General features: G+C 41.2%; 1 protein-coding gene across 1 annotated transcript in view; it reads left to right on the top strand.

Annotated features, from left to right (window-relative positions):
- The first annotated feature begins 4,937 nt into the window (after window positions 1-4,937).
- LOC127581525 (ribosomal protein S6 kinase beta-1-like) overlaps window positions 4,938-22,958 on the top strand; it is a 60,235-nt gene continuing 42,214 nt past the window's right edge. Inside the window, 3 exon segments of the mRNA XM_052036008.1 lie at window positions 4,938-5,098; window positions 21,999-22,042; window positions 22,677-22,797. Of these exon segments, the coding sequence (XP_051891968.1) occupies window positions 5,021-5,098; window positions 21,999-22,042; window positions 22,677-22,797 (243 nt within the window). The 5' untranslated portion in view covers window positions 4,938-5,020.

The following is a 22,958-nucleotide window of genomic DNA, read 5'->3' as shown; positions in this document are numbered from 1 at the left end:
GATGGCTGCTTAACGCCTTTCCTGATGTCATAATAATGTTTTCAATGACCACCAATTAACATGAACACTCATCTACTGTCTTTCCCTGTGTGGTTTCAATGGGGCAGAATCAGAATGTCCCACGCCCAATGATTGGTTTCAATGGTATCAGTTGAAGTTAAATTGTGAACAGGTTTTATTTCCTGAAGACTGGTTCTCATCTTAATTAATAACTGCTGTCCACTACTTAAAAACTGCGGAATAATCCCTAATAACACCATTATAATTGGCCTTATTTAACTTGAAGACATTAGTTTTGATCCTGTGGTCTTCACCCTCAAACTGCATCTGGAATTCTATCATATTGTGGTCAATACCTCCTTGGGGATCTTTAACCACAAGATCCTTCCTCATTAATCACAGCAATTCTAACGTAGCCTGTTCCTGGGGAGGTTCCACAACAGACGGCTCCAAAAAGCAATCCCTGACACATTCGACAAATCCTTCTATGATACCCTCGCCAGTTTGGTTTGTCCAATCAACGTGTAGATTAAAATCTTTTGTGTAAATTCCAATTGAAGTAGTTTTCCACTAACATTGTTTCCTTTAAGATGTTAAAATGTGTTAATGTGTTTATTAATGCAAGTTAATGCTTTTAGAATCTAATGAAGATTATTTATGTTTATTGGGGGTTGTATGGAGGGTTAGGGGTGTCTGCATTATTTTGTTACCTGTCTGTGCCGCCACCCTTTGGTTAATGAGTGAAAAGTGACATGCAGGCTACAAGGAGGGTTCTTGAATCAAGAGAGCTTCTGATGATTATGGTTAGGATCTCCGCAACATGCTCACAGTCAGTTTTGGGGATTGGTATTGGTTTATTATTGTCACTTGTACCGAGGTCCAGGGAAAACTTGTCTTGCAAACCAATCGCACAGGTCAATTCATTATACAGTGCAGTTACATTGAGTTAGCACAGAGTGCATTGAGGTAGTACAGGTAAAAACAATAACAGTACAGAGTGAAGTGTCCCAGCTACAGAGAAAGTGCAGTGCAATAAGGTGCAAGGTCACAACAAGGTAGATCGGGAGGTCAGAGTGCCATTATTTTCTACTTTGCTCCTATTTTGTAACTACAGCAACTGTTATTGAGACGGATGTGGAAGGAGGAAAGGTTCAGGGAGGAGATTGCAGAGCTGGGAGCCTTGGCAGCTGATGCACGGCCGCCAATGATGGAGCAAATGAATGTGAGGGTTACCACGATTTGGAATTGAGGGAGTGCTGAGATTTCAGGGCACAGAGCCTGAAGTCCCACACCACCAGGTTCAAGAACAGCTACGTCCCTTCAACCATTCCGTTCTTGAACCAACCAGCCCAACCATTATCACTGGAGTTTAGCAACACTATGACCACTTTGACCACTTTGCACTAAAATGGACTTTGTTTTCTTTGTTCTAATTGTGTTCTTTCTTGTAAAAATTGTAATGTTCAATTTACTTTTTTCTTGTGAATGCTGCTTATCTGATGCTATGTGCCTGTGATGCTGCTGCAAGTAAGTTTTTCTTTGTACCTGTGTGTACCTATACTTGTGCAGATGACAATAAACTTGAGTTTGATAGACTGAGTTTGCACTGTGTGTTTGACTTTTTTTTAACTGTACAGAGACAGGGAAGAACTAGACAATGGAGGAATTTGAAATGAGAGGGGTGAAGTTTAAAATTGTGATGTTGTAATTCTGGGAGATAATGCAGGTCTACAGACAGGGGAGTGCTGGTTGAATGGGAATTGGTATGAGTTGGGACATGGAGAACAGAGTTTTGAATGACTTCGTTCATGAATGGTAGAATGTGGGAGATGAGCCAAGTCTGTACTGGAATGGTTACATTTATTCAAAGTGTGTCTTAGAAGGTTACAGCACTGAAAGAGGCCATTCAGACCATCGTTGATGTGATGGTTCTTTGGTAGATTCTTAAATATTACTCCTCCTCTGTCCTATTTCTAGAACCCTGTAAACTATTCCCTTCAAATTGCCTTTGGGTGTTTCCATTGAATCCACGTCCAAAGCACAATTCACTTCGTGAAAAGATTTCTTATCGTCTCTGTTTTTGAGAAATTACTTTAAGTTTGTGTCCTCAGATTACTGATCCCACTAGAGTTTAAAACAATTCTTACTTTTTTATTTTATCAAAACCATTTGTCATTTGAACAGTTGGAGGAGAGTTGCTCGTTGTTCCACTGATCATCCCTGTTCCTGAGGGTGGGAGTGAGGAGAAGTCAAAGGTGAGGAAGAGGAATTCATTCCAAAATAAGATGGTAATCAAAGAATGACTGGAACGGAGTCAACTGCCTGTGTCGAACTCAGTTATCTGATATCAAGCCAAATTATTGCACGGTTCTCCAGAAAACTGAGATTAAGCAATGAAGAAGACATAATAAAGGAGCTTGTACCTTTAGAGTGTTGGTGTCTGTGGGTTAGTTTGGCACTGTAACTTGTCCCCAAGTGTAGCAGGTGGTAGACTCTGGGGGGAGTTGGTGGGAAAATGGAGAGAATATAAAAGGATTAGTGTTGGATTAAAATAAATGGGTGCGTGATGGTTGGCACGGTCTTGGTGGGCCAAAGGGCCTGTTTCCATGCTGCGTGCCTCTATCACTATGAGTTTCTTTCATAATCTGACAATGCCCCAAGTGTTTTGCAACTAATGAAGTACTTTTTCATGTAGTTACTGTTGTAATGCAGGAAACAGTGGGCAGTTTACTCAGAGCAAGTTTCCATGAACGTCAATAAGATAAAGCAGATTTTTTTTTTACTGATGTTGGTAGTGGAGTAAATATTGGCCTGGAACTGGGGGACCTCCAATGTTCGTCTTTGATCTGAACCATTTAGCAGCCACCTAGTTTATCATTTTCAAAATGACACCTCCAACAACACGGAGCCTGGGTACTGCACTGAATTCTTTCCCTGGACTTTTATGTTCAATATCCATAGTGCCCTGGCCACGTTCTCAGGAAGTGCACTGCGTCACTCCTCTGGAACTTCTTCCATCCCTATCTCACCCTGAGGTCTCCTGAGTTCCTCTGGTTCTGGGCTCTTGTTCACCTTCGATTTGCACTGTCCTCTGGTGACCATGCCTAGCCCCTGCACTCTGGAATTACTTCTCTAATTTCCTCTGCCTCCCGATCCCTATTTCCTCCTTTAAGATACTCCCTCTCTGGCAGATGGCATGTCCAAAGGTCACCTTCTGCGGCATGGTATCAAATTTTATCCTTTGGGATGCTTTACCTTCTAAATCCCCATGATGGGTGCTGTTTCCCAGGGGTGAAAGTATCCTTCCCACAGTGGACTCAGGAATGTCAGTACCCAGGATTTTCCTAGTTGCCCTGTTTTTAACACACAGTGCAAACTCAGTCTATCAAACTCGAGTTTATTGTCACATGCACAAGTCCAAGTATGCATAGGTGCAATGAAAAACTTACTTGCAGCAGCATCACAGGCACAGAGCATCAGATAGTCAACAGTCACAAAAAACATAAATTATATCAAATTGTACAAGAAATAACACAATTGGAACAACAGAAAAACAATGTCCATTGTAGTGCAAAGTGGTCATAGTGTTGCTCTATTGAAATAATGACTAGGATTGTACTGGTTAGTTCAAGAGCTAAATGAAGGGAAGTAGCTGTTCTTGAACCTGGTGGTGTGGGACTTCAGGCTTCTGTACCTCCTGCCCGATGGAAGCTGCGAGAAGATGGTATGGCCCAGATGGTGGAGATCTTTGGTGATGGATATTGCTATCTTGAGACAGTACCTCATGTAGATACTACTGGGGAGGGATGTGCCCGTGATGTATTGGGCTGAGTCCACTACTCTCTGCAGCTTCTTATGTTCCTGCGCATTCAAATTGCCGTCCCAGACATGATGCAACCAGTCAGGATACTTTCAACAGTACAATTTGTTAGAGTGTCCAAAGTTATCATTCTGTGGCCTGGTATCAAATTTTATCTAAATTGGTAAATTGGTTTATTATTGTCACATGTACAGAGGTACAGTGAGAAACTTGTCTCGCATACTGTCTATACAGAACAATTCATTACAACGGTGCATTGAGGTAAAAACAATAACAGAGCGCAGACTAAAGTGTTACAGTTACAGAGAAAGTGCAGTGCATGTAGACAGTAGGGCACAAGGCCATCGCGAGGTAGATTGTGAGGAGAGTTCAGCTTGTCATATTAGGGGACCATTCAATAGTCTTATAACAGCAGGATGGAAGCTGTCCTTGAGCCTGGTGGTACGTGCTTTCAAGCTTTTGTATCTTCTGCCCGATGGGAGGGGGGAGAAGACGGAATGCCCGGGGTGGGTGGTGTCTTTGATTATGTTGGCTGCTTTACCGAGGCAGCGGGAAGTGTAGACAGAGTCCATGGAGGCGAGGCTGGTTTCTGCGATGTGCTGAGCTGCGTCCACAACTCTCTGCAGTTTCTTGCGGTCATGGGCAATAATAATGCTCCTCTGGGATGCTTTACTATATAAACGCCCGTGGTTGATGTTGTTTAAGGGGGGAAAGAGAGTTTCCTTCGAAAAGGGGACTCAGGATATAAATGCCACCCCAGGAATTTATTAGTTGTCCTGCTTTTAACACACACTGCAAACTTGATCTGAACCATTGGACAATGCACAATCTTAGCAGAGTCATTCAGAACTTGCTGTTTTTCCTCTCCCTCCACAGATGCCGACTGGGTATCTTCAGCGATCCCTGGTTTTACCTCAGGTCTCCAGCCTCTGCAGTATTTTAGCATTCCCCGCCAGGTCACGTGCTCGCGGGCGCCCTTTTATCCTGCACCAAGCCCCGCCCCCCACCCCACGAACGTGCGTTCGCGCGCATTGCGCAACGCCTGGTGTGGCGGACGTGATGACGTCACGGCGGGACGGGGCGGAGGAGATGGAGGGAGGCGGCGCTGCTGCGCATGTGCGGGTGGTGGCGGTGATGGTGGGCGAGCGGAACCCATGAGGAGCGGCGCCGGTAGCCGGAGAGCGACGCACCGACAGAGAGATGGCGGGAGTGTTCGACATCGACCTGGACCCTGAGTACCAGCAGGAGGAAGGCGTCTCTGACGAGGAGTTGGAAGGGGTAAGGATCCGGGCAGGGAGGGAGCGGGGCTTCGCCGGCCCGGGGAGGGGTGGGAGGCGAGCGGGAGGCCTGTGCGAGCAGGCCCGAGGCCGAAGGCCGCGTCCGGACCACTCTCCCCCGGCAACAATAAGCGGCGCGGTCCCGGAGCGGCAGCCCCGGGAGACTGCGGGCGGGGCTGGGTTAACCCGTTGCCCTCCCCGACCGCCAGTCGGTGCGGACCAAGTGCCCAGGGGCCGTGTGTTCGTGGCACCTCGGCCTGGTGATGGAAGAGGGTGTTGGGGGGGGGGGACAGGTGCAGGCGGGGAGCTCGGTCAATGATTAAAGAGCCCCGGAGCGTTACCGCCCCGATAATGAGCGCAGTTGGTTTCATGCAAAGGTATTCAGCGTTTAATGTGGGATTTGTTGTGCAATGGGCGGTAGGACGAGTAAACAGAGTAGTGAAGTCTGCAGCCGCGCTTCAGGTCGGACAGCTGTGCGGCTCCAGGAGGCTTGTTCCGAACTGCGGAGACTTTAAATCATTTATGAGGTTCATGCTTTGGTGTTTAATTTCTCTGCAGTTCCCTATGTATCCCCATGTTTTAATTTAACGCACATCTGATAAAGTTGTTCCCGGCTTCGCCATGTGGTCTTGCTGACAGCACCTGTCCAGCGCCTGATCCCCTTGGCCACACTATGAAAAAAAATCTTTTTTTTTAGAAAGAAAAGTGCCAGTAGGGGCCGACAACAGCCGTTAATCCACCGGGGGTATTCAGACTGGAGTTTAAATTACAGGACAGTATGTCATCAGTTTGGAGATTGTTGCCTGCTAGGTACTTGAAAGACGCTATTTTATGCATGTATTATATTTAAACATGATGGAAATAAATGAGCTGATAATGAAAGTCTTTGTGGTTCACTAGAGTTCACCTGAGCAGTGCCCTGACAGCACATTTTCTCTTCTGATCTAGATTGCTATGTCTGACTACAGAATAATTAAGCCAGTTCATGTGACAATTTCCCCCACCCCCATTGTAAGTCTTATCTGATTGATAACATCTGTGATGCTCGTGTCAAGTGACTTGCATGTTGACATGGTACATTAGCAGAGGAAGAATGAGTACTGGTGTGATTTACACCTAAGTTCCTTTAAATGGTGAATTCTTAATCATAGTTGTGCTATTTTAAAGTACTGAGTAGGTGCCAAGTGCTTTTGAGGGAGGATGAACAATCTATTGCCCTTGACGGTTCTTGCACACCTTCTGGTGGTTGATTATAATGCAGTCTTGGCAGAGATGCAGTCATTGGTCTTTACAAGAAAACTGTGCGGAGACAAACTTTGCATCTATAAACAAATCTGCTTGCAGCTCTGCAGTTAAAGCGCATAATCCTTGTTTGTGTATTTTATAAAATGCTTTGCAGCCTATTGCGTTTTTTTTGTGCAGTCATTAATATAACCTAGGAAGCAATTTCTGCTCGACAAGTCCCCACAAACAACAATGATTGGAATCTGATCCTTACTAGTTTTGGGCATTAATTTCGACCGGGGTATGGGAGATAAATACCCTGCTCTTCAAAATGGATGCTCTTCTAGCTGCTGGAGGTTAGATGCTTTAATGTCTAATCTAAGAGAAGGCACCTCAAGTGGTTTGGCATTCTCTCGGTACTGCAGTAAAGTAAGCCTAGAATTTGTGCTTGGTCTGTGTAGTGGGCCTTGAGTGTAGGAGAGTGCAACCGCTTGACATGGTTAGCAGTGCAGTCACGGTGGTTGAAGAGTGGAAGGAGGCTATTTGGTCTATCGAGTCTGTTCTTTCGGTGATGCACTGAAATGGTAGCCTGGATGCTTTTATACTAACTTCTAGGGTTTTTGAGTGCTGGTTGAGGGTTTCCTTCTGCAATATTGTGCAATTTTCTGTATAAAAGAGAACAGCACCATTGGTACCTGGTGAAGATTTCAGTTTCAAATCATAATTTGCTTTGACAAAATAGATTCATGACGGATAAGGATTTGAAATTTAGTTTTTTTTTGTTTTATCATGTCATTCAGCTTAACTTTTTGATCACCTGAATGTGCAAATATTCATATCAAAGGTGAATGTTTGCTGCGTTGTAGTTAGCCTTGGTACAAATATTGTACCCAACAGGTATTTTATTTCTTACAGATGTTGTTGAAATTTCTAATTTTATTTTGTGACTATATTCGTTATACACACTTTTGTTGTGCAGATACTAATTTGTGCTAGTCCCTGGATACTGCCATGTTCCTTGATATTATTTGTTCAAGAGTTGACATTGCAGCTAATTTTGTTTTCTGCCTGGGCTAGAACACTTTTTAAAACAAACCTGGTCTAACTTGCATGTAATTGCATCAAAAGGACCAGTAAAATGTTGATTGGGAGGGTAATAGAGTGGTGGGAAAGCTGCTGAAGAGACATCCGAGAAATTTATTTGACTTCCAGGTCTAGCTGTAAGACCTATTTAGAATTTTAAAGAATTGCATCCTTCATGTCCAGTGTGACAAGTCCAGATTACTGCCAAGATAAAATGCATGAAGTTGTGTACTTTGAGAATGTTTGTTAGTGATGCTGAAGGTAACCTTTCCCCAAAGGAGTAAAATCCTGGAATCAAAAACAGAGCATCCTAATCCTTGGTGTCATCTATTCACATGGAGAGTGATTACTCTCCCAAGATGCTTCGCAAAAGCTGCGATCAGATAAAATGGAGAAAGATTTTGTATTCATTCATGCATGGCCCTTGCTGGCAAAGACAGCAAATATCACCCATTCCTAATTGCCGATGAGGAATTGGTGGAGAGCTGTCCTATTGAAACCCTGCAGTGTATGTAGTGAAGCTACTCCCACAGTGCAGTATGGTTGAGTTTTAGGATTGTGACCCCGCCATGATAAAGGCCATTCAGTAAGTGTAGTCCCACTTAGCTGAATATGGAAATCCACGTTGTGTGCAGTGATGAAGGCTTGGGGGTTACAGCTTTTGTTACATCTCGCTGTAATTTAACCCTTTCAATCCAGTTATTTTGTTAAATCTATAATACGCTCCCTCCAAGGGCAAAAATATCTTCCTTTGGGTGAGATGCCCAGTACTACTCCAAAACTGCAGGAGAAGGCAACTGGATGGCTTCAGCAGCTTATCACCATGACCACCTTTGCATCATTCTTACAGAGAGATTCATTTTGTCCTATCTGCCCCTTCTCCCACCCTCTCCACACAAAAAAACTACCTTGTTTTCTCTTTCCCAGTTCTGTTGAAACATTTTTGATCAGAAAGTTTAACTCTTTCTCTTCCCACAGTTGCTGTCTAACATGTCGAGTATTTCCAGCTGTTCTGTTTTTATTCCAGTAGTCCAGCAAGTGACTTGTGTAGTTGTAACATCTCTTGCGTTCTAAGCTTTTAGATGTAAAGTCCAGATTTCCATTAGCTTCTTCAATTTTCTTTGGTACTTGTTACGAACATTTTAATTGTATATGTATGTGAACTCCTTGGTCTCCTGATTTCCTATCTTTTCATTATTTAGAGAATGTTTCTCTTTCCTTAAAACTCCAAATGACATCACATTTGCCTGCATTGAAATCTTTGTCTTGCGAGCAATAGAATTTATTAAGATTTTTGTAATTTAATGCTTCCATCAATATTGTTGCAGTGCTGCCAGTCTTTGTGCTGTTTGCAAACTTGTATGTGAATAAGTTACATCTGAGGTATTTGTGGTATCCTTCACGACCTTTGGCCTGCCATTAAACCTTTGAAATGATTGATAACAACATCCTGCACTGGCATCTCTATACACTTGATAGGCCTTGTACTTATCTATGCAGTTATAGCCAGGGAATCACCTGAAATGCCTTGCCTTCCCACTCCTGCACTGTTAACCCTGGATCTATGTTTGGACCCCTCTCACTTCTCATCTACATGTTGTCCTCCAGTATTGTCGTGCTGAAACATACCAACACTTTCCGATTGTAGAGTGACAACTCTGTCTGTGACCACTTCTGAACTCCCCACCTCCCACACTTACATTATAAGGTCAACACTACTTGTTGTACGGTACTGGATGAACAGATGTTTCCAAATATTGGGAATATCAAGGCCATTTTCTGTTACGTTTTCTGTCCCCTACTTGCTGTACTGTGCCTCTCCCGGGCAGGTGTCTGAAACTGGATCAGACTGTAACTGAGGCATTAGATTTTGTTCCCAGTTGAGTGGGTCATAAATCCACGAGATCGCCAAGTCCACCTGTTTCCTCAACTTCACCAAATTTGTTGATGCTGAAGTACTCACATATTCCACTATTACCTGTAGAGTTGACTTTTCTCTAAACTTGAACGTCCAAAACTTTGACTGTGCCCTACCATGCTCTGCATCCTGTTCATTCGTCACTCAAGCTTGCTGGTCTAAATTGGTTAAATAGTTCTGCAGTTTTAAAATGCTTATCCTTGGTTCTAATCACCCTTTGTTATTTCTACTCTTCAAGCTCTCTGCACTCATTCTGGCCCCTCAATTATCCTTGCGTCTAATCACTTCGCTTTTGTCTGGCAAGGCCCTTTTGCCCTGAAATTCCCACTGTAAAGATCTTTCCTCCTTTTGAAACTTCAGTTTTGGTCTTCAACTGCAGTAAGCAAAGTAGCAACGAAGAAAATAATGGCACTGGAGTGATGGATCAGTAGGCCTGGAGGTTTCCATCTTGGAATCGGGGCATCAGCTTTTGCTAATACTTCTGTTAAGGACATTGGGATATTTGTCTAAGATGAAGTGGCCATATAATGCAAGGTATTGGTTCAACCACATTGTCTATGATTAATTGAGACCCAACTCAGATCCTTGTAGGACCCCATTTATTTAACCTGTCATCTGTAGTCTCTGCTACTATCTCTACTGCCCCACCAGTTTCCTCATAGGTGAATAATTTGCATTCAGTTCCTTCACTGTCAACTTCAGTGGCTTATGGAAGGTCCATACAGCCGACATCCATAGACACCCTGCCTCCCTTTATTCAACTCCTGAAAAAATTTACGTTGTCTCTCTCTGATGACTAAGTTTTCAAGGTATGCAGTTGCTCTATCCTTAATTATTGACTCCTGACAGCAGATGTTAGCCTAACTGCTCCACAATTCCTTCCTATTCCTTTTCTGATCTGTCTTAAAAGACAGAATGACGTTCATAATTTTTGAAGCGAAAGGATCAGGTCTCTAATCAGGAGAACGTTTGAAGATCGCAGTTAGGGCATTAACAATTTTCTAACCTATAAAAATCATGGGATGGTAACCAGCTGGTCCTGAGGATTTGTTACCCTGTGCTATTGTTTTCTTCATTAACATTAATTATCTTCCTCTAATTTTGCTACATTGTATCCCTTATTTAATATTTATTTCCTTAATGTCCAGCTTGCTCTCATTTTCCTCTACTCTAAATTCCGAAAATTCTGCCATTTTCTTTCATTTAGTGTTACTGCTACTGGTTCCGAGGAATTTTCATTGCCTCTGCTTTTAACCACAAGCTTTTTTATAATTATAGCATTTCTTTGCTGCTCTCTCATGTAAGTTTTCTTTTAATAATCTCTTTTTGTATCTTTGTTTTATCGCCTTTTGATCTTTGCATCACTTATTCTTCAGAATTTATGTTCTGCATTTTTGTATGTTTTACCTTCTAGCTGTGTCCCTTGCTTCTGTCTTAATTGGACAGATATCTTGCCTTTGGAGGAAGGGGGAGTTTATTTCCATGTAAGAATGGTTTCTGATTTGGAAAGGAATGTAGACGTAGTTGTGTTCTTAATCATCTGCTGTCCTTGTGCTTCTGGATGTAGAGGTGGGTTCGGGCAATGCTGTTGAGCAAACCATGGGAAGCTGCTGTAGTTGGTTTTGTAGATGATGCATTTTGCCACGTGGTGGATTTTGGGGGATGGATGTGTAATGTAAAGTTTGATCAAAAATTATAAGTACACGCTTGGTAGGATTTTGAATTTGACGCTTCGGAGAGCAAAAGCACAGGTTCAAAAGGTAGAGCCAGAATGATGAATCAGAAGAAACTACCTTGTCTGTACCGTCTCTTTGAATGAATTCTTCATTCAGTTCCACTCTATTCTTTCTCCATAGCCCTGCAGTTTTTTTTTGCTTTCAAGTATTTGATATGCTTTTCCCAAAAAAAGCCTTTCCACCTTCTACCAGGCACAAGTCAGGAATGTGGAGGCTTTCTCTGAGCTTGTTGGTTGAGTGTAGCTCCATTGCCAATCTATTGATAGAGATGATTAAACCATTCATAAGATTTATGATGGTTGAACCATTCATAAATTCTGCAGTTCACTTCCGATAAATCAGAAAAGTCTTGTTGCCTGAAGTTTCAGGAACAGCTTCTTCCCCTCTGCCATCAGTCTTCTGAATGGTCCATGAACACTAACTCGTTATTCCTCTTTTGCACTATTTATTTATTTTTTTGTAACTTATAGTAATTATTGTGTCTTTGTCTTGTACTGTACTGCTGCCACAAAACAACACATTTCATGACATATGTCAGTGATAATAAACCTGATTCCGATACTGGAGATGACATTGTGCACAGTGCCCATTGCCAAGGAACTGAAGCACCTACTGTCTTCCTTTACATTGCAATGTAGCCATGGTGCCTGGGAAGGAAAGAGCGAATACTTAAGATGGCTATTGAGGTGCTAACTGAATGCCTGCTTTATACTGCACATAGTCAAACACATTTGATTGGCATCTCAACATCCATCTTAAGTATTCACCCTTTCCTTCCCAGGCACCATGGTTACAATGTCTGTAATGTAAAAGCTAATCAGTAGGTGCTTCAGTTCTTTCCATAGTATATACCTAATTAGTGGTCTCGGATGTGAGGCCAGCAGATAGGTGGAAACACTGCCGATTGCCCTCCAAATCAGACAACATATTGATTTAGAATTATAGAAACATTGCAGCATGTTATTATTTTCTCAAAGTGAAGTAGGGATGAGCAATAACTGTTGCCTGCTTTCAACACCAATTAACATTAATAAAATGTGGCTCGGTAATGTTTTTGTTAAAAGTATGTTCTTTTAAAGTAAAAGGTGCCACATACAAACTTATATGGTAGACATATCTTCAAAATTTATCTTTAAAGTGAAAAAAACCTTGTGTTATGCATCCTACCAGTGTCAAAACATGAATGACGTGGAATCCTTCATAAGCAAAAATAAAACACATCTATCCGTGGATAAGGGTACATGCTACTGTGAATTCATTAACACTGACCTCCATCCTCGGGATTCCCTGTGTAAGTTTGAAACCCAATGAAGTGCATGCCGTAACCATGGCTCTGCATCTCAGATTAAGAGGATGAAGTATCAATTCACTAGAGGAAGACCTGAAGCAAGTTACCTTGTTTGAAATATTAGTGAATGTTGTGATAAACTACGCAATATGTTGCACTGTGCACACTGTCATCTCTACTATTAACAAAAAGACTTCTTTCCAATTTATTGGAAGTGAACTGCATAATTTAGAGGGATGAGTAGTCTAATGCTGCAACCAATGGGAATCAGATTTATTATCACTGACATATGTGAAATTTATTGTTTTGCAGCAGCAGTACAGTGCAAAGACATAAAATTACTATAAATTACAAAAATAGTGCAAAGAAAAAGGAATAACGAGGCAGTGTTCATGGACGTTCAGAAATCTGATGATGGGAAGAAGCTGTTTCTGAATCACTGAGTGTGGGTCCTCGGGCTCCTGTACCACCTCCCTGATGGTAGTGAGAAGAGGGCATGTCCTGGATTGTGAGGGTCCTTAGTGATGGATGTCGCCTCTTGAAGATGTCCTCTATGGTGGGGCAGGTTGTGTCCTTGATGGAGCTGGCAGAGTCTACAACCCTCTGCAGCCTCTTGCGATCCTGTGCATTGGAGCCTCCATACCAGGCTGTAACGCAACCAGTCAGAATGCTCTCCACCATACATCTATGGAAATTTGCGAGAGTCTTTGGTGACATACCAAATCTTCTCAAACTCCAAATGAAATAGTCGCTGGCGTGCCTTCTTTGTGATTGCATCAATATGTTGGGCCCAGGATGGATCCTCCAAGACATTGATGCCCAGGAAGTTGAAGCTGCACACCCTTTCTACCGCTGACCTCTCAATGAGGACTGGTGTGTGTTCTCTTGACTTCCCCTTCCTGAAGTCCACAATCAATTCCTTGGCCTTGCTAATTTTTGAGTGCGAGGTTGTTGTTGCGACACCTCTCAACCAGCCGATCTATCTCACTCCTCGTTGCCTTCTGAGATTCTTCCAACAACAGTGGTGTCAGGCTTCACTCTTTCTCAATTCCAGGCTGCAAGCAGGCTAAAATAAAAGTAAGGCTTGCCCAGGAAATATGGTGACATTTAGCTGAGTTTTTGTAAAACAGAATTATTTGTAAGTGATTGTTCTAATTATAAACATAGTCTAAATAGTGTAGTCTGCATGAGTACATAATGCAAGAAGGTAAATGATTATAACTTGAAACCTGTTGCATAAATCATTTTAGCATCTACATTTAAAAAATGCATTATGCTTTTCAGAGCTGCAAACCATTATGGGCAATGTAACAACTTGTATTCGCCATCAAGTTAAATATTTGAGTGAATGCAGCCTGCCTGTCAGGAAGTTTCTGTGTATGATAATAGATAATCCTTTGTCCCCCATATTTTGCCTGTCAGTGTGTTCAGTTCCAAAAACCGACTTAGGAATTTATTGAGCTCTTGCTTGGATAAGGTTCCAGTAGTGCCATTTGGCTTCTAGTATGTTAGCCAAACTAAATGGCCATTAATACTTGAGTCCTGATGAATGCTTTTATATTCACTCTTGGGATGTGGTCCTTGCTGACAAAACCAGTTTTTGTAACATTTAAATAATATTAACTGTTCCTAATTTCCCTATAGAGGTTGGTGGTGAGTTGCTGCCTTGAATAGTTGTTTTCCTGGTAGTGAAGTTTCTCCCAGAGTGTTGCAAAATTTTGACCAAACAGTGATAAAGGTTTAGCATTATACTTGCCATTCAAGATGGTTTGAGACTTGGAAAGACCTTGAAAGTGGGTAAGTTCTCTAACCCTGTTGCCTTTTGTAGTTCTGGGCAGTGGAACATAACGGGAAACAGAAATAAGAAACAGACGAATTGACCCTTTGCTGCTGCTCTGCAATTCAATAAGATCATGGCTGATCCAGTATTGGGCTTGACACCACTTTCCTGTTCTTTTTCCCTGCTTCCACCCCCACCAAATACCCCTTGACTCTCTTGTTCATTGTCTCGCTGCCTCCAATGCAAGTATTTAATTTCTTAATCTATGGAGACAAGAACTGTCTCCACCTTGAATATTTTCAATGGTTCCACTGAGAGCTGTGGAGGCAGAGAATTCCAAATGTTAGCAAACCTTTGAGAGAGAAAAAAGAATTTTCCTCTGCTCCCTTTAATTCTGAAACTATGCCCTTTAGTTCGAAATAATCCCTTGAGAGGAATCATCCCCTCAGCTTCCACCCTGTTGCACCCCCCCCCCCCCAGAGTCTCGTAAGTTTCAATATGATCTCCTTTCATTCTTCTAAACTCCAATGCATTGAGGCCCGACCTATTCAACCTCCATCTGTACATCCCAGCAATCACCCTGATAAACCTTCTCTGTATTGCCTCCAGTGCAAGTATTTCATTTCTTAAACTATGGAGACACCTGTATGCAGTGTTCGAGGTGTGATCTGAAACAGCATCCTGAAAAGTTGCATCAAAGTTTCCGTTATACTCTCTCACCTTTGCTGTTACGGCCAGCTTCCTGAATTACTTGCTGTATCTGCATAATAGCGTTTTCCTTCATGAACTAGGATCTTGATCCTTTTGTACGGCAACATTTTATGGTCTCACTCCGTTTAATAAATTGCTTTTCATTCTTTCTTTGGAAGTGGGTACCTTCACATTTCCCACATCATATTCCACCTGTCAACTTCTCATTCACTTAACATTGGACATTGTGGATTTGGGAAGTGTATTAGAGACAGCAGTATATATTTCCTCGTGCATGAAAAGATGTTTACATGGTGGAAAAAATTCAATGTAGAACTTCGGGGAGATTGGCGAGAAATAGCAACATTAAAGAGGCATATAGACAAATGAACAGACAGAAGAGGTTACGGGCTATGTGCAGGCAGATGGGATTAGTTAGACTGGCATCATGGTCAACATAGACATGGTAGACCAAAGAGCCTGTTCCTGTGCTGTCATGTTCTATGTCCTAAGTACAAGTAAGGGAAGGAGTCCTGTGGTCTGCTTAAAGGACAAGGCTCGAGTAAGAGGGCAGTGGCAAAATGAATCGATGTGGGTTCTGATGAAAGGTCATCAACCTGAAATGTTAACTGTTTCTCTCTCTACAGATGCTTGACCTGATGAGTACTTCCAGCATTTTCTGTTTTTAATTCCTTTGGAAAGATTTGATAGAAGAATTTCAGTTGGCTGGTTCATGAAGGCTGAAGAGACAGTCTCCATTGATGGGGTAGATATAGGTCACAGGGATGTACAGCTAGAAAAAATTATTCTGCGGGCAGCTAAATGCTGGATTGATCACTGCAATATCCCACACGTCTGGACCAACTGAGGTTGATAGGCATGAGTAGTAATGTGCAGATTCTGGTGGATATTGAAGTCTGATTCTGGTTTTAATCGGAGGAAGATGTGGTCAGAATGTCAGGCAAGCAGAGGCAGTATCTCACAGCAACTTTCTGACTTAAGGGGACTATGGAAAATTGACCTGTTAGTGAAGACTAGGAAGATGAGATGACTCGGGCAGGTTTTAATTAACAATATAACTTATCTTGAATGTTTCTAACTTGCATTTATTTACACATGGGAGGTTAAAGTGAGCTGGTACAAGTGGAGTTTGTCATGTTTAAATTCTCATTGTGCAGCAAATGCAATTCAAGCTATCGGTATTAATGAATGGTTTATTCATCTAGTTAAGGCTATGTCAATTTGGGTTTTTAATCATATAAATTTTACATTTGAGAGACAGAATTTTCTAAATTAGTAATGTAACAAGATGAAATTAATAGGAAGATTAGGGACTTAGAACATAGCCTGCCTCGTACATTTCATTTTCTAAATTGTGAAACATTGTTAGTTTCTTAGTAAATTGACTTTTTCCACATCAACTGCTAAGTAAAATATTGCCGCAGAAACTGTAAAGATGGTGTGTCTTGACAAGTTAATTTTCCTGGGACAGAATTTATTCCGGGTGAAGGAAGAGTAGAGATGGAAAACTGCCGTAGTCTTAGCCAGTTCAGAGCCACGTTTCCATTTTTCAGGGGAAATGTGGAATTGAGGAATGCAACTCTTCAATCAGAAGTAAAAATTATAGATTCTTGTGTAAAAAAAGAACTTAATTTGCTTAGACACTAAATCAATGAATTTTGCTGTTCTCAAGTTGTAAAAAAACAAGCTTAAAAGTGTGTATGTGTTTAAAATTTGTTATTTAAAGCCAACATTGATAAATGTCATTACATTCTGTTTTACTCCACACTTAGACAGTCAGAGGTTTGTTTGGACATTTCAATCTGTTGTTCCTTTTTGTGGTCTTCAAAATGGAGCTAGTGGAAATCATGTTTAATTTAAAAAGCTGCTAAAAATATGACACTGCTTTCAGACTGGTTGGGCTGAGGATTTTTCGCCAATGAAACGTTTTTTTTCTAGAAAGCTTTGGGAGTGTATGAAGGTGTAAAGATTTGGGGGAAGAATCCCAGTCCAAGGGAGCAGAACGTTTTGCCACTGAATTTATGGACGAAGAAGTTTCCTTAAAGTGTAGTTTTGAATGGCATTGGAAAAGCTGTGTGGAGTTAGAGGGTTTTTATAGGGTGTCTGAGTAATATTTTGGAAATGAATGTATGTAGCTTTTAGAATAGATAGGTTGTGAAATTTGAAGCTTAGTTAAAGTCTAAGTAGGATGCAATGCCTCATTGTTTTCATTCTGAAGAGGTAAGAAAGAATACAGAATTAGAGGTAGAGGATACAGCATGGAGTTTCAGGCAAAGTCCATGCTGTAACCTGAACACAGCTTCAAATTTAATACTGAGTTGCAGAAAGCCCTAACTCTTCATCATAACAGTACAGTGCTAGAATGAGAGTTGGTAGAGAATTAAAGATGGACATTGGCAGTGGACCCTTATGAGTATGTGTTGAGAAATTGCTGTAAAATCATGAGAGCAGCACCACGCAGACTAAGACAGAGGACTCTGGATTGAGGTGGGTGGTCTAATGTGTTAAACACTGAAGAGTAATAGAGTGAGACTTCAATGTGCAAAGATGGTGAGTTTTGGGATGAGTGCATTGTAGTTAGGCTCAGTGCTGCACTAAGTTGATGTTCATTCATGGATGAATGGGCAAGGGAGCTGGGACTCGCTTCATGCCTAAATTCAAAGATGAAAGAGCTATCATCATGGAGGATAGAGTGAATGAATAAAACTATTGTAGTGAAGGGAGGGGAACGGACATCATTTGAGAATATTAAATGCTTGGTCTGTTCTAGCCTTTCAATTGAAAGGAAAAAGAAAACTCCCTTTCCTATTGTCGTTTCCTACAGCAAAGGCCACTAACTGTATAAAAAGCAACAGGGAATCCAATTCCTGCAACAATGGTAAAAGCCTTGGAATTCTTGGCAAAAATTAAATTTGGCTTAATCAATACCTATCTTAGTGGTCCCGCCTTTGGCTGTTTTGACCTGAGAACAGTAACAGTACAAATAAGTAGAGCTAACTAATCTTAGAATTAACATTCTGCATTATTACAGAGTGAGGTGCCCAATGACCTGAGAACAGTAACTGTGCCAATAAGCAGAGCCAACTAATCTTAGAACTAATGTCCAGCATTGTTGTATAGTGAGGTAAATCCTACATTGTACACAATTATGTTTACACAATTGAGAGTGCCTACTACTGCTTAAAGAATTCTTTATGCTTGCTTTTTGGAGGTTCTTAAACAGTACATAAGGAATTTGCTGTAAACAATATAGAGCAGTGTATCATGGTATTATCTTAGGTTAGCAATTAAAAGTTTACATGTATATTGCAGGTTTACTTGGATAAAATTAAAAGTGCTTCATCAAAACTGGGAAGGACATGATTTGAAATGGAAGTCACAGCTGATAAATAATTAATGCATTCAAATGAATCCAGCTGGGTCAAACCAAAATAAACAATAGGACTAACTGGCACAAGAGCCCATTAATGACTGGAGGCCATTGGTGGCTCCCTGCTCGCAAATGAGGAATGACCCTTGGAGAGGAAATCAATCCCATTGTAATAGAAAAATGGCAATTGCAGCAAGACTAAAAAGTAAATCTTTTATTGTAGATCTTGCAGTGTGTGTTTGAATCCAGATAGTTCCAGGCAGATTGTGGGGTGCAAATTATTGTTCATAAAATTTTGAACTTCATGGTCTATGCAGTGATGCAAGATCTGTTGGAAGCAAATAATTCAGAGACTTTTTGCATTGTAATTAAAGGTATGATGAGAGAAGAAACCTTATGAGACTCTTCTTAACTGCTCTCAATGTTAAATATTTGTATGCATTCCCATAAGAACTGCATATGGCCGTGGTATTAAACTGCAGTGCTACTCGTAACTATGAATGTACACGAGCTTTCAATTTTTATCCACAGTATGACATTTTTATTATAGTAATAATAGTTTGACCATAATGTGTCTCTCAGTCATAGGACAGCCGAATTTGTTAGATCGGTGTGAATACGGAATAAGTAGTCAGGTATTTGCTGGTCTCCTGCAAGAATTGTCACTTCACGAAATACAGAGGATTGTTTGCCCCTGTTGAGTTTATTCCATAAAGAATTAACCTCTCCAGAAGAGGACTGGAGAAAGTTTGAACTGTGGGGTGTTGTAATGATGTGTTGTCACCAGCTGCATATGGTTTTGTTTGCTCCCTTCTCTGCTGACCTCTGACCTGCATTGCTTCCCATTCCCAACAGACCTGTGTTTAAGTCCCACCATGACCCCTGATGCACTCAATTGCAGCTTTACAAATTCATTTGTCACAGTCCATCTCCTGTGTCTGTGGCTTTGTCATTGCTGTCATTGCTGGGTGTGCCTTCAATTGGCAGGGAATTTCCTCCTTGAACTTCCTTTGCTTCACTTACCATTCTCAAGAGCCTCCCTTAACCAGCACGTGGCCAAGCTTTTGGTCACTCCACCTAATAATGCCTTTATTTTCTTGTAACTTTAGATGTTTTCCTTGGTTAAAAGCAGAATATTAATTTCACGTGTCAAACACTAGGGCCAAATGGTTCAACTGTAGAAAAAGTGTGTGGAATTTGTTTACATATACTGTATGGGACTAGGCATTTATTTAAATTTAACGATTTATAGATTCTCTGGTACTCTGGCCTTTTTTCTTGAAGATCTTCCACTAACCTGCACCAATCACATCAGCATGTAGCCTTTCAAAAGATGTTTGGCAGATATATTCTGTAAATGGTGTAAGAACAACATAAACGGAGGCAGCAGTAGACCATTCCATCTCTTTTGCCTGCTTGGTCATTCAAGAAGATTAATTTCAGCACAACTTTCTTGCAATAACCACATATACTTTGATTCCATTAACACACAAGGAAAATGGCTGCTCTTTGTTTATATTTTTCATTGCAGCTGCTAACAATTTTCTGGATGAGTGGGTAGTAACTACAAAATATGTGCTTGATGCTGGTTGCCTAGCATTTGACACCAGGTGTAATATTATTTTACGACTGTAATGGCAAGGTGCAATCTGGGCCTTGTACCTGTACTCATTGCCCTGCTGCCTGCTCTTACCAGGAGTGTAAGAGTATCTTGGTCCTGAAATGGGAGCTGTTTGACTGCTGGCTAACACACTCCCAGGCTCTTTGGCTGTCAAACCTGCTAAAATACCTTGAATGACTGTGAACATTGTTCATTCATGATATTTCCACTACCGATTTCTTGGAGATCACCATTGATCAGAAACTCAATTGAACCAACTAAATGAACAGTGTGGCTTTCAGCAGGTTAAAGGCCAGCTATCCTGAGGTGAGAGGTTCTCCTGATACCCCGAAACCTTTCCATCCTACATGAGACCTGAAGTTGGGAGTCCGGTGGAATACACTTCACTTTCCTGGATGGGTGCAGGTCCAACAATCCTTAAGCTTGATACCATCCAGGACAAAGCTGCCTGCCTTATTGGTATTGCTTCCATCCCTGGCACACAGTTCCTGCAGTGAGTACCATCTGCAAAATGCACTGCAGTTACTTAGACAGGATTCTTCAACAGCACCTCCTAAACTTGCGACTTCTGACACCGAGAGGGGCAGGGACTTTGGATGTATAGAAGTCACCACCACTTGCATGTTCCTCTGCAAGCTGCACAGCATCCTGACTTGGCAATGTATTGCCATTCCTCCATTGCCGGTTCCAAATCTTGGAACTCACGACTGAGCAAAGTTGTGGGAATATTTCTACCAGTAGGAATGCAGTAGTTCAAGGTTGGAGCCACTACTACCACCTCTAGAGCTGATTGGGGTCAGCCATGGTGCCTAGTTCCTATATATATATATAAAAAAATATATCTGCCAGTGTGATCAGTCCAACATTGGAGTACAGCTGGAATTAAAGTGGGCAGGTTCTCTGGGGAAATTTGGGCTTTCTGTTTGTGAATGGTTCATGAATGTTTCAGATTGTCATTCTGGCCCAACCTGCAATAAATTCTGCACCACTGTTTTATTCCCTTCTGAAGAAAAATGCATTTAGTGTTTAAACACGGGATAAAAACAGAAACCAAATTAATTCATTCCCTGCATTAGTGTGAATTAACCTAGATGAGGCTGTATCTTGCGGGTAGTCTGAAGTCAAAAATTGCCAGAATAAAAGAAGCCTTCAAAGATACGGATAAATTAATCTGGAGGCAAATGAAGACAATTTTTTAAAAAAATCTAGCCTTTTGTCAATAAAAAAAACTTTGTCGATAGTGAAGTTAGGAATTGTGGGATTTGAGCAATTTTTTAAATATTAAGGAATTGGGAATTTTAAGTAGAATCTGCAGGTGGGTGTTGCGAACATATTGAGCTAGATTAAGAAGGGTTGTGATCATTTCATTGAACTTGTGTGTGGCTGGTGTGGTTAAAAAAAAGTACAAGAAACCAAACAGTACACATTCCATTCGTACAACTGAGTGTGGTTGCAATCAAACTAGCACTAATTTGCATCAGCAGAGGGTACAGATTTAAAGTGACATTGTTCTACAAGACATTGCTTCTCAGTGGTATTGAGTGCAGTTGTGGTGGCTTAAGAGAAGATTCAGGGAAGATTTTGGTAATGAAGTGAGAGGTGAACTACTTCAGAAAATTAGGCATTTTGAAGAAATTGAGTTTTATGCAATTATGAATGAAAATGACAAAAGTTAAATGTCATAAGATGCCAATTTAAAAGTGAAGCAGTTAATTAAAGGAAAAGCCAGGCAAAGCTTTCATCAATGCTGTAATAATCAGCAGTGATTGAAGGCAATGGAGGATACAATAGGAGTTGGTAAGTTGATTGATTTGTGGATAAACTAAATTTCCTTAAATTTAATGTCCTGTTCCTAGTGTAATTGATGAGATGTGGGTTATTATGTAGCAAGAAATTGACTAAAATTGAAAAATCAAGTTGGGATTCAAGCTGGGTGGGGTGTGGAAGATGCTGGTGGTGGGCCAATACTAGGATTTGAGTAGATGGAGAGCATGATATCCAAGCCACTGCTAAAAGAAGGTGCATGTTTGCTATGTGGCATTTGGCAGTCTGAAGATTAATTGTGTGCCTAATTCAATTTATAATAGAGGTTAGTAAATTGGAGAAGCTATATAACACAATAGAGGTCTAATTATGTTTTGGTTGTACTAATGAATTTCTTGCTTTCCAGGTGCAGTACAGTGACTGCATGGAGCATGGAGTTCCCTTTGAACTGTGAGTTGGTGCTTAGTTTTTAATAAATGCTGCAACAAATGTTAATCTATTGAGCAATGCAGTTTTGTGTTGACCATGCCAGTCATTAGTATTAACATCTGGAAGAGTCCTGATGTTGTTTGCTTCTCTTTCCATCTCGAAACCCTGGGGTTATTTCTCCACCACACATTCAAAGGTTTGCCTGAACTGGGACAGCTAGAATACTGCAGGACTGGCGGGGTGTGGCTGGGAGGATTGTGCAGGAAAACAAGAAGTCGCTGCTTGTTTTTTGGCTGCTGATAAACATGAGTTTATATTGATTTTAAGTACAGAACCACTGGGCTCAACTGGGGCATCTCTCCCAGTGTTGGATCAGTGTGCTAAAATTCACTGAGTGATTTGATTGAGGTACGGGGAATCTAATGCGGCCTTGGCAACTGAGCAAGGATGATAGTTAAAGGAAGAGGGAAACTGAAGAGGAAGGTTGATCTTAAAGGTAAAGAAACACTGTGTACTAGTATATTGAAATGACCCATCTTTCCTTATTTTTCCAAGGTCTTCTGTATTCCTAATTTCTTTGAATTATCCTTTATTAAGGACACAACTATATCAGCTTTAGTGGACTGAGAGAAGTATATTTTCATCTGTTTTGCAGGGATATGGAACACTGTGAAAAATTTGAAATCTCTGAAAACAATGTGAACAGAGGACCAGAAAAAATCCGACCGGAATGCTTTGAGCTTCTACGTGTGCTAGGCAAAGGTGGTTATGGGAAGGTAAGGGTTTTCTAAATGTTTTCTTCCCCACATGTCTACTCAGACTAAGAATTTATCCCTAGCTGGTTCTAACATGGCACTCGTCATGGATTGAGTTATTTTTCCCAGTTGTTTTTGGTGGACAATATCACCTAATCCGCTTTCCCTTTCCCCTCAGTGTG

This window comes from Pristis pectinata, chromosome 21 (genome assembly GCF_009764475.1).
Source record: "Pristis pectinata isolate sPriPec2 chromosome 21, sPriPec2.1.pri, whole genome shotgun sequence".
NCBI lineage: Eukaryota > Metazoa > Chordata > Chondrichthyes > Rhinopristiformes > Pristidae > Pristis > Pristis pectinata.
The sequence above is the reverse complement of the archived record's forward strand: the minus strand, read 5'-3'. Positions and strand labels throughout refer to the sequence as shown.